Here is a 15850-nt window from a genome sequence, read left to right as displayed (position 1 = left end):
GAAAGAAAAGCTTTTAGATAACAAAACTAAATCAAGTATATAGGCCAATGGAAACAGAGCTTCACAGTCAAATGCCTGCTGAAATGAGGCAACATGTGTTCCATTCCCCAGTAAAAATTTGGTTTGCTACAAAGCTCCTGTTATGCCACAATTCAGCAGCAATATTTTGGAAACTGTAAAAAGACAAAACACACTCCACTTCCCTCATCACCTTGCCATTACCCACTGGATGCTGATTCCCTACTCTGCCAACAGGATGCATCATTAACTTAAAATAGCACTTTTGGAGGAAAAAATGCTGGCAGGAACCAATACAAGGTTTCCACTGTATGCCATTTCTGGATGAATTGGTTTCCCACCTCCAAAAACCTGGAGAGAGAAGGATGATGTGCTGCGAGAAACAGAATTCAAGCTTAGTCAGGGCCAAAACTTTAGGCAAAGTCAGTCTTCTCAATCTACTCAACAGAAAAATCAACAATCTCAATGGAGGAGTAAGAAATTAAACAATACAACCTACAGTGCATCTAAGCATAGGAGGCTCAAAGAGTTGGTACAGACAACCAAAAGAATACCATTTACTGTCAAAGGCAAGGCCAAGTCAAGCTGCCATGTGAAATTCCAACAAGGAAAACCCATCTTAAATCGGTACTTGTAACTTTGACATACATCTGCGCTGCTGTTTGCATGGCCAGCCTGCTCAACTACCCTCCATCAGCAGAAATAAAGCCAACCAATATATACACTTGAACAGATGTCACTCCCCAGTCTGACTGCACACAGTCAAACTAGGACATAATGTTAACTGAGCAGGTCACAAGTGATCATGGAAATGTAGATGCATACATTATTACTTAGTGTGACAAAAGGGTCAGTTACCCCAATGACTGCACTTGCACTTTAGGGGTCAGGAAATTATACATTCATTTAAGAACAAAGAGGACTTCCTGTTCAGTGCTTTCAGTCCGCAGCTCTTCATTCCTGGCTCTTCATTGCCTTTCTGTTTCCAATCCAGGCCATTCATTTCTGATGGTAGTGGGCCCAACCACCCGTGTGTTGGCTCTGCATGGCTCCCAGGCAAACAAATCCATAGCATGGGTGCTCAGATAACATAGTAGCTATCATCGTAGTCAGAGTCCTCCTCAAAGTCATCACTATCATAACTGCTCATCGACAAGATGGAATAGATGGAAGAAACTATGCTGCTCTCACTGTCTGTGGCTGGGTTCACCGATATATCCTGCTTCTCTGCATTCAAAACACACAAATACAGAAGTAAGCTGATAGCCAGATTGCAGACACTGAAATTGCTAAAGCTCTCTTGGAAATTTTAAATGCCTCCTCTTACTGTCAAGCTGTGCATTTTAGAACAGGTTTCTACAGCTATGGGCCATCTGCCTGGCACATTTCCATCTGTTCTATTTACTCTTTAAAAATAAATATGAATTAGGATTTTCTTTTATATTTCCTACATGTTTTTTTCAGTTCCAGCAGGTCTGCAGGGGGGGCAAGGAATCATTCTCCTTATCTTGAATGGTTCTCAGTGTGGACTCAGAGAGGAAATGGCAACAGAAGGCTATCTCAAGGTCTTCCCAATCAAGAGGAGGAGGGAACAAAAGGGAGTAAGATGGGAGGGAAAGGAGACTTCATGGGGGACAATAAAAAATCCAGTCAGACCTCTAGAAATTGATAGAAGATGGAGTAGGAATGGTCTCTCTTGCTACTTGTTCATGGAATGCCTAGCACAGAGATGTAATCCTTGGTTTCCAGGGGCCATCAGAATACAAATAAGTATTCCTCAGTTCAGTCTGTTCCCTGGTGCAGTCCATATTTAACTGAAAGTCCCTCCAGCTTCAGTTTGAGCCATCTTCCCACCACTGGATAAGAAGTTAGCATAAAACAAGGTCATCTTCCCTCACCAAAATGTGCCAGTGACTATTATAAGCTTTCTATCCCTTAGCAACTACTGGTTGTTCTGCACAACTATGATGTCCAGGTACATGTGAAGGTGGAACATGAGCTCATTTTCCTTTGATTGGAGAGAAGCATGAAGATAAGAAGTTTGAGAACCACTGATTTACCATATGCAAGAATGGAGTGGGTTCCCTGGAAGACACCACTTCATCCAGTCATCAGCTACCTGACAAGACACTTCAACAGTGCTTTGGTATACTCTGCAGAGATGCACATTAGTACTGTATGCCTGAGCAGCGTCAGTTCTGCAGAGATGAAAGCAATCCAGGAAGCAGTGCTGGAGAGCCTCTGAGAGTAGTGCAGCATTTCCTGAGGGACTCAGAGTGAGTTGGCTAAATAGGTGATGTTTTCAGGTTAGAACTGACACTGTTTAGTGATGTCACTCTATTTCACCAAGGAGGATCTGAAATATTCGAAAAGCACCTTTCATTAGGAAAGATCCCAAAGGTCTTTTACACATTATAAAATTAAAGGGATCATGCACCCACATTTACAGGAGAACAAAACAGGATACAACAAAAGTAATTAGGAAGGGCAGTTGAGAATAACTGCTATATTTTAGCACCCAGATACTACAGTGACTAGAAGCGAGAGAGAGAGAGAGAGAGATTTGAAAAAGGAAAGTGGACCAGTTGCTCTTATTGGAATTTTGCCAGGATATCAGGCATAAAACCCTTACTCTTATGCAACGTGTTTTAATGACAAGTGAAAAGAGCTGTGGTTTTATGCCTCATTAATGTTGAGGTCAAAATTCAATACCAACTAAGAAGGAAGAGTAGCACAAAGCCATGTACTACACCCGTGTTCTCTTCAGAATTCTCCATCCAGTGCTGACTGTAAATTCCTCTTGTGAAAGTGCAGCAAATATAAATTAATGCCAAACTTCTCACCAGGACACTGCTAATGCACCATTAGCCTACACAGTGATCTACACATAGATCTAGCTTTTCCTTAGAAGGTACCTGGTAAATTTTTCAGGTCCTGCTCTGTTCAATTACCTGTTTTTAAAACTATTTAGTCTCAAAACTTATGTTTTCCCAGTGGTTTATAGGACTCATGCTATGTATTGCCTGAAATATTTTACAAGGCTATATAATGTCCTTTGAAATGGCTTCCCATCCCAATTACTGAAAAATCCATCTGAAAGATTGATGGTAATTTCCCTGTTAATTTTTTCTGAGCCTCTCAGTAGGTGCCAAAAGAAGATCTACTATGAACACAAAAACAAGGGTTGAACTCATCACACCTCATCCACCCACCTCTCACCTTTGCGCTCTCTGATGAGGGCCAGGCGACGTTCTTTCATCTCCAAGCTCAAGTTTTCTACCAGCCTGTCAATGCAATTGTCCAGAACTAGAGAGCGCGTTTTGGACTCTATCCCCCGTCTGCAGATGGGACACTCCACCTTACGTTTCATCCATTCATTGATGCAGTAGGAGCAGAAGCTGTGCGCGCAGTTCAGAGTAACAGCCTGGGAAGGAGACACTGCTTATGAAATCCTCCCAAGTCACAGTAAACAGCTATTATTCCTATTTTGTCAGGACACAGACAGGTTAAGCCAGGATGCGGCCACAGGCCAAATGTAACTTACAGAGCCGTTTTATCTGGCTTAAGGAGCCAGGGGGCTTCTGCATCATTTTGGTCAGGGAGGGGTTTAGCTTGCACAGCAGCCAGGCAGCACTTCTATAGTGAAACTAGATGGCAATTTCCTGTCTGATTCTCAGGCACTGAAACAAGCTGTTGCATCAATTTTCCAATGCTGGAGAGAAATTTTTAATGCCTAATTGAAATCAAGGATTTCCCATCACTATTGAATGACCGACATTTCAGGCTTAATTTTAAATGGGGTGTGCCATCTAAGGCTGGAATCTGGCTCACTTTCAGTGATCCTAATTACAAACATACATGCCAAGAGAATAAACAAAATGGAGTAAGTATACTTCAGGGTAGTGAATGGCTTAATTCTTCACAAGAGAACAGAAAATGTTAGTCAATATGAACATTTTCCTAGGTCTAGTGGTATTTTTTTTAACTCTTTGATTTGACAAAAAGGAAGAAAAAGTTTCTTAAATCCTTTTCTTTAAAACCGAGCCTTGTCAGCAAACGTACCTCAATAAAATGTTCAGAACAGATGGTACACTGAAGCTCATTTTCCAGTACATCATTCATCTGACTCAAAACCTCTTCCTTTTGAGCTCTCACTTTTTCTTTTTCCTCCTGTAAAAAACACACACAAGATCACTTGCTGGTAGAGAACATGGTACGGTGGTCAGTGCAAGAGATTCAGCCCACAACCTGACAGTTTTCTCATGTTGAGTTTGCATCCTTCCTTCATGTGAGGGAAGGAAAGGAGCAGGGTTTCAAGTCAGCAACCACAGGTATACAGACAATAATCCTATATGCTGCAAAAACAGTGATTTCATTAAAGAACAGCAGCAATTACTCAAAACCCACATGCCTAAAGAAACTACAAACTGCACTATATCATTCCAGACCATCTTCCAAGCCCTTGTTAACAACTTAGGAGTTTTAGCCAGAGGCAAACATTGATTCCTGGATGAACGTTGCACAAGACAACCTTGATCAGAAAGTTGGTCTAGTGGCAGGAACATTCAGCCAAAAGGATTCAAATGCAGGAGCACAGAAAATATGTACAAGTCTGGGAATTCAAGATGTTTCCATGCACTACTACAGTTGCCCAGAGGATTGACAGCTTAGAGTGAAATATCACTGGCTGTTTGCCATCAAAATGCAGTAAGCATACTATTTAGCATTAAGTAACATGAAGCAATTTCCTCAGCTGAAGCTGTATTTAACACAACCTCTAAGTTACAGAAAAAGGCCAAAAAAGATGCAAAGATCCAAAGATAAGAGAAGATCTAGAGCAAGCACAGTGGAAGGTTTCCTCAATTTCCTTCAGTTATCATATCATTCTTAGTGCAAGAGGCAATACGACTTTTCTCTTTATGCATTTCCTTACTGTTTTGAGCCCCAGATGCAATATTCCCACGGATTACATAGCAGTTTTAGCTATATGAACTTTAACAGGAAGTTAAACACTCTGGATTTCAAACTCAGATGTTCCGGGTTGGAGGTTCAACAAGGCTTTTGCAACATCCATCTGCGTTCTCTCTGTGCCCTAGCAACTTCAGCTCATGCCCATTCAGAGACACCCCATAACAGGATCTTTGGCCAAGACACCTTGCCTCTGCTGTCTAGTCATAATACTGAACAATCAGTTTTTTCCAAATGCAGCATATGAGGTTGCACTAACAAACCGAACAGAAATCAGATTCTCTGTTCAGTACCTTGGTCTCTTCCAACTCTTTATTCTTGGCTTGAATTTTCTCTTCAAAGTCCTTTTTGCTGCGGCTTAGCTCTTCCATCAAAGCGCGATGCTGTGAAAATAGAAGAAACACAGAGTTTCTTGTTATAACTAGCATCAATGAAACATACCTGCTCCTTATCAGCCAGCTCAGCTCACTCATTTTGCCTGTCAGTTACCTCATTAGATAAGAAATCAGCAAGATCAGTCTCTGAGGGGGTAAGATGCAAATTGCAATAATGCCTAACCTGGAAGGCCTTAAGCATAAAACAGGTTCATGCAATTAAAAAGAAATCTTAAGTGTAATACTGATGCACGAGGCTGACAGTAGGCATCTAATTTAACAAGTCACCTTTCTGACTTCTGGTGGGTGAATCTTATCCTAGTGCACCACCCACCAGCAATTAACGCTCACCAACAAGACTTCAGCAAGTAAATCCTAACAGACATTCCAGGGTCTCTCCCTGAGGGTAATCACATTAAGCCTGCAATTCCCCCTTTTTTTTTTTTTAATCTGTATCTGAGCCTAGTTGTGTTCTGAGCCTAAAAATTCTAGACTCCTTTCTAGGGCTGATAGAGTTGCCTGCCTACATTCAAGGACAGGGACCACTGGATACAGAAGCACAGTCCTGTTCACATTATTTTGGTATTTAAAGGCAAAACACACAGGTAGGAAAGTCCCTCCACATAAAGCAATAAACCTAAAACCCCAGAAGATTTTCCATTCTTATACTAGGACCATTACTGAGTCTGCCCAGCTGCATGAACTGTGGCTACACCACTATATTTCTTTATGCTAAGTAAAGCAGAATTAAGAGCCAAATGAAAACTCTGGGCACATCAACATGTGCATTAATGCATCTTTTCTAATGCTCATTAAATTTAGTACCTCCAATGTGAAGTATTAAATTAAATGTGCATTAGGCAGTACTAATTAATGCATAATAGCTTATTTTAGAGGTACTGATACATCAGTCTGATGTCAGATTGGCACTGCTATAAAGAAAATTGTCTGCATCAGAAATCGGCCTGATATGGCCGGTAAGTGGCCTGTACACACGCACCGCCACAGCACAGCCCGTAGGTGGCAAGCACAGCCCAGCAGCTTGGAGAGCTGCATGCAACTGGTAAGCCTATTGTGGTGGAAGGGGAGGGAAGGGGCATGGAGGGGGCAGACCAAGGCCCCCACGGTGAGGGAGAAGTGGGGCTGGGGCAACTGCTGCCCAGCCAGAGCGGGGCAGGCGCAGGACGGAGCCACAGCTCGTCCGGGAGGCATGGGGGAGAAGGGGAAGTGGGGTCCTGCAGCTGCTCCCGCCACTCATCTGGGAGGGCAGGGGGGCACGTGCCCCTGGATCTGTGAGGGGCAGACTCTTTCTGGCAGGGCAGGGCTGCACTCTGGGCAGGCGGCAGCGCTGGGAGGAGGCAGGGGGCTGTACCTACCCCAAAATTTGCTGTAGCCTCACTATCATCTTTAGCCACTTGCTAAAGAGCTGGATACTCAGGATGCCAAGACTTTAATATAGCATGCATTTGTTGGACTGAATGAGGGAACTGCTTGGTAAAATTAATTTGTATAGTATGGTTTGGATAGGGATGAACCTGCCTCTGGCAAGGGGCTGAACTAGATGATCACTGGAGGTCCCTTCTAGCCCTACTTTTCTATGATTCTATGCATTCTGAAGTCCCTTACACTTGGACCCAAACAGTTCCCTACCACCCACCTTCAAATCACATGGCCTTGGGAAATAGCAGAAGAGAAACAGACACTTCATAGAAGTGCAGAAGCAGCTGAAAACAAAAGCTTTGGACATTTAGAAACTGACTTGCTCTAATCCTCTCCTTCCTTCAGTCTTGCTTTTAGTATGTGTTGGACTTTAGGTGCCTTTTGGGTCTTTTCACATCATTGCTGCATTTGCCAATTATCATGACACATGGGACCTATCCCTACTATGACCTGTGAAATCAGATACAGTCCTCAGGTTTCTTGCAAGACAATAGAATAGACAGCAAAGTTAAGATAGCTCTGGATTACACAACTGAACAAATTTACCTCCTGCAAGACTTGAGCTAGTTGCTCCTTCAGGCTCTCATCCCCTTGTTCCTGTTTTACTCCCTGGAAAAAGAAACTGCAACATAAGATTTTTGTTGGAGGACAGGTAAGAAGCATATAATAAAAAATAAACTGGAGGGATTAGGATGGGTAAAATGAAAGGGACAAGCTTTACACATTAAAAAAGGATACAGTAAGACAGCCTTCCCGGTGTGCAGCAGACAGCAAAATATATTTCACTTTTAGTGTTTCCTAAATTCTAATCAGATCACAGCTAGCTACAGAGGCATTTTCACTCTCTCAAAATATCAATACTTGTACATCTCCAAATTATTTTACTCAGAATAGGCTGAAATGTTCAAAGAATCAACAAAAGAGCGGCAATAGGTTCTGCGTGGGGAAAGGGAAAGGTTTTTAGCTCCAACTGGAAAAAAATCTAATGGAATTAACTTATATTCACTGTTCAGGTTGTACTTTCATTCACAACCAACACCACTACTCTTACTCACCTTAGCTGCTGCTGTTTATTTTCCCTCCAGCACTGGCAGAGAAGGTGGTTCCCCTTTCATATGCAAGGTTTCAAGAGGTGCAGATACAAGTAAACATTTTTGCCTGATATGACCACAAAAAAGTAGTTTATAGCTGTGACCAAACAGCACAGCTGCAAACAGCTTAAAAATGGCCAATTGGGTGAAAATCTGACCCCTTATTGCATGGGGTTCAGATAGAGAGGTTACAACATGTACCATCTTTTGTAACTCATGTCTACAGAGCTTCCAGCCTGTCACTATTTTTAGAATAGGAGGAAGAAAAGGGGGTGGTGAGGGTTCAGTCTGGGGGCGTTTTCAGCCCGCCCCAGGTGGGGAGGCTCCAGTTCATCCACCCCACTCTTCAGCAGCAACTAGGGACCCCAAGAATAAGCTCCCTTCACTGCCTTTATCTCCTCCCATTCTGAAAACAGTGAGAACTGGCAAACAGTCTGGCCGTTGCTATGGGCACCTGACTGCAAGCTCCCAGGGGCAGCTAGATTCCCCTGGGAGCTTGTGAACTTCTGAACAGTGAACTTCTGTTTGGTCTGGGGTAACGCTGTAACTCTGAACACTTTGCAGAAATTATTCTGAGTTACAGCTGGGAGCTGCATTTCTGTCTGCAGCCTAGAATACACATTCTACGTTGCAGACCAAAAGCATCTCAATTTGCAGTAGACTATCAAGTAGGCCAGCTCCTCCACGTTCATTTGGATTCTCTCTGACTTTTAAATGTACTTATGAAAAAGCTCAAAGATGTGTCCCTGTTTACTAGAGTTTATTCTAACAGCCAGTTGATGGTCAAATTTTAATAGATACTGGCCTAACTTACTTCAAGATCATTGAGGGTGGATTTGATTTAAATCAAATCGATTTAAATCACTGTTCAGGAAGCCTCGATTTAATCCTTGTTTTCTACAAAAAAATGCATTCTTGTTGTTTGATATCCTTTATTCATTTCACTCCTTGAAACTTTGCACTTTTAAAGAGAGGTAAGGGTTTGACTCTGTGTACACAAACTTGCAGAGAGACAAGACGGCTGATCAGCAGGTAATTATGTTATCTCTCATCTCCATATACTGCTGTAAACAAGGGGCTCCTATAGACATGCAGCAAGGCTGCTCTGAAGTACTGTAAATCCAGTGCATTCAAGCAGACTCAATTAATCAAGTCTGCTGAAGTGCAGAAATTAACGTGCTCCAGCAGCCTTCAGCGTCATGTGTATCATCATCCCCATACTGAAAAACAGTGGCAGGGCACTTCAGACTAAAGCTGGTTTAATGAGCTTTAGTTCAAAGCACCCCATCACCATTTTTCAGTGCAGGAACGCTGATGCACATGACACTCAGGAGCTTTTAATTAGCATGGCTCGCTAATTAAAGCATCCCCCCTTACCTCCCAGAGCACGTCTATAAACACCCAAGGATGTTATCTCTGGAGACACAAATCCACAGTTTGAGAACTAAAACTAAGCATCACAGAGATGCTTAATGGAATCTTCTAGACTGAGCACTGAGACCCATTGGGTACAGTGGTTTTCTTTAAACTTTACTAATCTGTAGAGAAGCCTCTGGGAACCCCATAAGATTGGGCCCCTAATATAGTCTATGGCCTGTTGTGATCTATTTATAAAACTTTTCTAAAAAGGTCACATGAATATATTGTCTCAATAATATATAATTAGAAGATATAATCCCTAGTCAATGATGATATCTTTGAGCTCTAACATATCTTAAATTAAAACTATTTTATATAGGTTTATTTTTTTAAGCATATTAAAACAAAAAAAAATTAAAAATCCAATTTTTTTTTTTTTTAAATCACTGATTTTTATCCACCCTGCACTGGGCACTGTTTTAGAAAACCCTATTTCCAGGTTAATCCACCTTCCTCTACCTACTCAGGAAACACAGATCAATATATTCTAAGCAGCGGTACCCATTGGTTCTTTTGCTGGAACAGGAAAGGGCTTTCCATGCGACTCAACCTTGACCTGGAAACCTATATCTAGAGGTGGACAGAGTCCAGTCTTGATGACTCATTCAATCCTTGACCTCTCTACCAAAATAAAGGACCTGACAGAGTCTAATATTCATTTCATACAGACCATTAATCCTTCAGGTGGCAATAACTAATTCTGAACTTACCTTAGAAGTGAAGAGCTTTTTACACCATTCCTTACCTCATGCCTTGTCCAATCCTTCCTGCTATTACCCATTCAACAGCTATGTGTCTGAAAGTGATGAAACAGGTACTATATAACATCCCTATTCTAAAAACTGCAGTAGTAGGAGCCCTTGTTATGGACATGGATCCCAGTCTGTTTAGTCAGTGGTAGCCAACCTTTTTGGCAAGGTATGCCACAAATTAAGCCCTGTGCCCTCCCTGAGTGCCACTCTAATCCCCTTCCTGTGCCCAACCTGCTGCTTCCTGCTGTCACCATGCTGCCTGCCTCCTCCACAATCTACTGCATGCCACGCACACAGGCTGCTCACATCACTTTTGACAAGTATACCACAGGCTGGCCACTCCTATGCTTGGCATCATACAAACACAGAACAAATAGCTCCTGCTGTACCTCCTGCTCTTGTTGTTCTCCACAGAACATCTTCTCCAACTGCTCCACCCTCTGCTGATGCTGCTCCTGTTCAATGCATAACTGCTCTTGTAACTCCTGCAGCTCTTTTTCCATCACCATGATCTCCTTCCGGGCACTCTTCCTGCTCTTCTGCTTCATACTTAAGACTGCTGTCTGCTTCTCCTGCACCTTGACTTTCAACTTCATTATATCTACCAGGGTTTTCTTCAGCATTTCCAAACTAGTCCAAGATTGTGCAAGACTAGGTGCTTTCTGGTCCCTATGGCCAAGGGATAGTGCTTTCTCTGGCTGCAAAGGACCACAATACACTGGAGCTTTCTCCTCCTCCTCACTTGTTCCAGGAGAAGGTAGCTTGAGATCCATGTTTTCTGTAGGTTGTTTGGCCAATTCTGCCATCTCCCAAGGTTTAATTAAAGGTTCACTATGCACTTTGTCTCTCTTGGATCTGGAATTTGAAGGGCCTTCTGCTCCCAATGCCTCAGATTCTTCCAAGCTAAATTTACGTTTTGTTCTCGTGCTCTTAGATTTCCCCATCACCTGGTCGTTTCTAGGAGCTAGAAACGGACTAATTTTCTCCCATTCTTCCCTGATCACTTCATACTCATATTCAGCAGCTTCTTTGCTTTCCAGAGGCACTCCTAGCTGGATATGGTCTCCTTCAACTATGGGATAGGCCTTTAATGGATCAAGGCGTTCCTTGTTCAGCCAAACACCATTTAGACTCTGAAAACAGAGGTATCAGCAAAATTTCAACATACATTTATGTAATTTCCTCTACAAGTTATTTTTTGATTGCAGCAAACAAATACATGGTGCTTTTGCAGGAAAAAATAGGAAAAACAAGTTCTCTCTCTCTCAGCAGCTCTGCAGTGTCTTAAACCAAGTCAGTATCCTATTTTAGCATACAAATTTAGCTCAGGCAATCAGCAATAGCTTCCTGCACAACTGTTAGGAATAAGATTAATTTTAGCAATAAGAGAGAAGACAGAAAAAGAACTAATGCAAAACAGAAATGACTATCAAAGCAGGATCAACTTGCCTAAACCAAGGATGCTCAGCTTCCAGTCAATGGGCCAAATGCAGCCAGCACAGCCTTGGAATCTGGCCTGCGGGGCTACCCATGGGTTGGGAAACTCAGTGCTGGGAGACCAGTGGCAGCTAATACTACCAACCCTCCCTGCTACCAAAATCACAAGCCCCACACAGTGGACCACAGACCAGCCATGACCCTCCTCTCCTGCACCAACATGCCCAGATTAGGGCTAGGGTCCTCTTCCCTCTGTGCACTTGGCTTAGGACCAACCCATTCCCCACCCCCCCCCAGTCTGAGCCACAGCCTCTTCCTCCTTTGCCCAGCCAAACTGGGTCCAAGGCCTTGCCCCTGCCATCCCTCACAGGGCTGGGCCATGCCCCCTTCCCTCCCACCCAGCCAAGTTGGGGCTGGGCCATGCCCCCTCCTCCCCTGGGGCTGAATTAGGGCTGGGTCATACCCCCCTATACACCACCACTCCCCCACCCGCCATGTTGGGGCTGTCCCCTGCACGGCTGGATCCTTGCACCCCTCCATGCAGCTGGATGGGGCCATGCTACACCTGCCCCAGATGCCAGACACTGTCCATCCAGCCTGCTGCACAAAAAGGATGAGCAGCACTGATCTAAACCATCCCGAACAAAATGCTCTTCAAACCTGCCTTTAAAAATATCTAGTAACAGAGATTCCACCGCCTCTCTAAGTAACCCATTCCATGCTTACCATGCAATGCCACGTGTTCTCTAGGAAATCAGAAGCATGCACCGCACAAGCCAGTTTGCAATCAGGAGATCATCTCAATTTTAATTTATTAAGACTAAAATTATTGGACTAGTACAAAAAGCAGAAGCAGTTTGTTTAACACTACAATAGCATTTTCCAAGCTTCAGTTATTCCTTAATTCATTAAACTAAGCTATTTTAGACCATTCGGAGGACCAGTGCTCCACTTCACTATCCAGGAGTCTCAAAATGTTCTGTCAAAGACAAGCAGCTACACAGAGAAACTAACCCTTGAATACAGATGTGAATAAGCCCAACTCAAACTCAGTCTCCTAGAGCTCAGGTTAAAGGAACACAAGGTCCCATGGCTTCTATTACATGGTTTGAGATTACTTGAAGTCAGGCAACTACTCAGCCCAAACTGAACATTATCTTCAATCCCGCTCTACAATTAAGACCCCATTCAATCACTATACCTTGTTCAGGTTTACCATACGTCCAGATTTTCCCAGACATGCCTGCTTTTTTTGTCCCCCAGTCCTTGTGTCTGGGCAGGTTTTTAACATGTGAGCAAGTGTCTACATTTTTGCTTTGCCTCCGCTTCTTCCAGATACAAGCAGCTTGGATGCTTGGGGCTGGGAATAGCTCACAAGGTGATTGGTGGTCGGGGATCATGTGTTCTGCACGCAGGGCCCAGGCAAGAGTCTGTCTGTCCATCTCTCTCTCTCTCCATGTGCGCAGGAGCTACGTGGGCACCAGGGCTACAGGAACAGGGGTTTCTGGGTTGGGAATAAGGGGCACCAGCAGTGCTGGGGGGCAGGGGGCTACAGATCAGAAGTGAGGGGCACTGGCAGTGCTGGGGGGCAGGGGGCTTTGGGTCAGAAGTGAGGAACACAGGCAGTGCTGAGAGAGCAGGGGCTTAGGAGTGAGGGGCAGAGGCAGGGCACAGGCATATCACTACCCTCCCCCCACAATCATATACCTCTCCCCCTGTTCTCCCCACACCCCTGCTGGCTACCCGCACAGCCGCCCTCCCCCCCCCGCAAAGGGGTACTCTCTTTTTTGATCCTGCAAATATGGTAACCCTAACCTTGTTGTCTTTGACTGTCCACTGGCCTTCTTCATTCTGCTTGAAAACACAGTGGTTACGAGAGATCATCAGCGGGCAGATTTTTGATACTAGCTGGTAGGTGAGACCAAGTCCTCGACCTATAGTTACCTAAAAATAAGAAGTTTAACAACAGACATTAGCAATAATTGAGAATGGGTGCTCTATATGCTTTGATCTTAAATACAAGGAGAATGGTCACTGAATTTGTTTTGCACACTGGAGATTAAAGCAGTAAACTGACCTTAACAAAAAGATTACTATTTATAAATTTAAACACAAGAAAGGTAACATGTTGATAAAGTTAAGTGCCAACAATAAATGGAAGCCTTTGAAAAGTGGAAGTATTTGGGCCTTTTGGGAAAAAAGAAACAATTTGCCGCCTCTGATACTGAAGACAATGACCATAAAAATAAAGAGGAACAAAGGCTTCAGAGGCTTCCAGATAACCATGTAGCTTCTAAGCCAGGGGTGGGCAAAATGCAGTGCGTGGGCCACATGCGGCCCACCAGGCCATTTTATCTGGCCCGCGTGGCGCCTAAAAAATTTAGAAAATGAATATTTATCTGCCCCTGGCTGCCTGTCATGTGGCCCTCGATGACTTGCCAAAACTCAGTAAATGGCCCTCCGCCCGAAATAATTGCCCACCCCTGTTCTAAGCTCCTCTTTCCTCTAAGGCAGTGATTCTCAAGCAGGGTGCCATAGCACCCTGGAGTGGCTTGAGATCCTTTCAAGGGTGTCACAGGATGCCACGCTATGTTAGCACTGTTAGGTATGCAAACATGATTCACAAAATAAACCCAGAGATTTCAAACAGAAATCTTTAGTTGCGGTCTTTCTGAGCTCTTTGCAACAGAACTATTATTTTTCTGTAGTCAAAAAAGGAGCAAAGATCAAGAGCTGGCATCTTCGGAGGGGTGCCTCAAGACTATCCAGGAGTGCCTTGAGTCTAAAAAAGCTGAGACCCATTGCTGTAGGGCCTCTTACCTGAGAGATTATGCTTCAGGTAGAATCGGGAATTTATTCAGCTTTGCTCTTTAAATTTTTAGATTGCATTTTCTTTGCTGCTGTACTACAAGTACCTACTAGCCACTGCTGCCATTAACACCAGAAATTTAACCATGTACAATACTCCCTTGCCCAAGAGATCTCCCTGGGCATTCAAAATCATGTTTTAGTACCTGACAAGCCATATGTTTCTATTCTTCCTAAACTTCAAGAGTTACCTCAGCTAGAAGAATCAGCTGGTTTCCTGCCTGCCTCCTGTATCAGAAAATGAACTAAATTTCAACTGCAAGGGCAAATTCTACCGTTATATCTATGAAAAGCCATGGTGCCTTCAGTGGAGACTGCAGAGAGGTAACATTAAGGAAATTAGCTTCGCTGATGAAGATGAGCCTGGCAGAAAGAAGCCAGCTTAATTTTCAGAGCCCAGGCTGAGTTTGTAAGCATGATTGGCGAACTACTTCGCACAAACACGGTAGAACCTTTTTGTATGAAGAGCAAATCAAATCGTAAACTGTGAGCTTCTGCATGCCTATCCAAATTTCCACTGATTAAGATTTCAAGAAAGGATTTTCCTGATTTGTAGCCCAGGTAAGTTATGAGACCTAAAACCATGCATTGCAATAAACTTACAAATATTGGCAGTTAGTTCTCTTCTCCTGCCTGCAGGCCAGATCAATGGCTCAAGGGTTGGACTCTAAGGATGCGTCCAGATGAGCATGCACATGCATTTCCTCAGGGACAAAAAGCAGCGACATTTAGATGTTCGGGAGGGGCCACCAGGGTTTCAGTGGCAGCAATCCACACGTGCAGAGGAGCCTAGCCAGCAGTCAGAGTAGGGCTCTGGTCATCCAGGCTCTGTTTTTGTGTGGTGCACGCTGCGGTCACATGCGCTGCTCCACTTTTTATTGGTGTGGGGTTTTTTGACACTGGGATCTCCTGTTCTCAAAAAAACCTCTGCAAATTAGCAGTACTATGAACATCTGTATGTGTGGTGCATGTGGTATGTGGCGCCGCTGAAGGGTCTGTGGAACAACAAACCGCACACGTGTGCTTGTCTGGACGCATCCGTAGGCCCTTGGTATATATACACATTACATATATTACACAATCAACTGGTTAACTAAACAATAAATTTAGACCGGCCACAAGTGGAAAGTAATGATCACACAATTAACTGGTTAACTGCACACTATATTTAGGTCACCTCAAGACTCATCAACGAGTCGTAGCAGAAATCATCCTCAAATCGAGGGGCTGCCCCTGCCACCAGCAGCGTAATTACAGGTGACAAATTACGGGTGCATAGACACGGCAACAACAGAGCTGGTACACATTTCCAAGCACTAACTTCATAGGGGGTTGGCTCTCTTCAGAGCCAGAGAGTCACTGTCAGAGCATGGCATGACTTTGCACATGTGGCCGGTCAACATTTGCTGCACGACACACCGGTGAATGGCATAATATAATGTAAAGGGTACCAGGGGCCTTAGACTACCAAAACCGCGGGGGG

General features: G+C 43.8%; 1 protein-coding gene across 3 annotated transcripts; it reads right to left on the bottom strand.

The window, feature by feature from the left end:
• Positions 1–6: 6 nt before the first annotated feature.
• RNF8 (ring finger protein 8) lies at positions 7–13794 on the bottom strand. 3 transcript variants are annotated; one of them, XR_001357620.2, is made up of 8 exons: positions 13315–13793; positions 10452–11195; positions 7347–7409; positions 5280–5369; positions 4081–4188; positions 3238–3442; positions 2079–2374; positions 1113–1245 (listed from the first exon to the last, which is right to left on the bottom strand). XR_001357620.2 is itself a non-coding variant. In XM_014517399.2 (7 exons), the coding sequence occupies exons 1-7, from the start codon at positions 13381–13383 to the stop codon at positions 1206–1208; spliced, it is 1326 nt and encodes a 441-aa protein (XP_014372885.1). In that variant the 5' UTR covers positions 13384–13794; the 3' UTR covers positions 7–1205. The 3 variants fall into 3 exon arrangements, 2 of the variants coding, with proteins under 2 accessions (XP_014372885.1, XP_006018637.1); XM_014517399.2 differs by lacking the exon at positions 2079–2374 and having other exon boundaries at positions 7–1245; positions 3231–3442; positions 13315–13794; XM_006018575.3 differs by lacking the exon at positions 2079–2374 and having other exon boundaries at positions 7–1245.
• Between the last annotated feature and the right edge of the window lie 2056 nt (positions 13795–15850).

Source organism: Alligator sinensis, unplaced genomic scaffold, assembly GCF_000455745.1.
Source record: "Alligator sinensis unplaced genomic scaffold, ASM45574v1 scaffold198_1, whole genome shotgun sequence".
In the NCBI taxonomy this organism is placed as follows: Eukaryota; Metazoa; Chordata; order Crocodylia; family Alligatoridae; genus Alligator; species Alligator sinensis.
This window is presented reverse-complemented; position numbering and strand designations above follow the sequence as displayed.

What these genes read in the sequence shown, in the direction of transcription:
- RNF8 (XM_006018575.3), bottom strand. Translation starts at nt 13,383, where the DNA reads ATGATCTCTCGTAACCACTGTGTTTTCAAGCAGAATGAAGAAGGCCAG. An exon ending in TAGCTCAAGTCTTGCAGGAG is followed by an intron (nt 5,370 to 7,346) that starts GTAAATTTGTTC and finishes CTATTTTCACAG; the next exon opens with CATCGCGCTTTGATGGAAGA. An exon ending in CCTCATCAGAGAGCGCAAAG is followed by an intron (nt 1,246 to 3,237) that starts GTGAGAGGTGGG and finishes TTTTGAATGCAG; the next exon opens with AGAAGCAGGATATATCGGTG.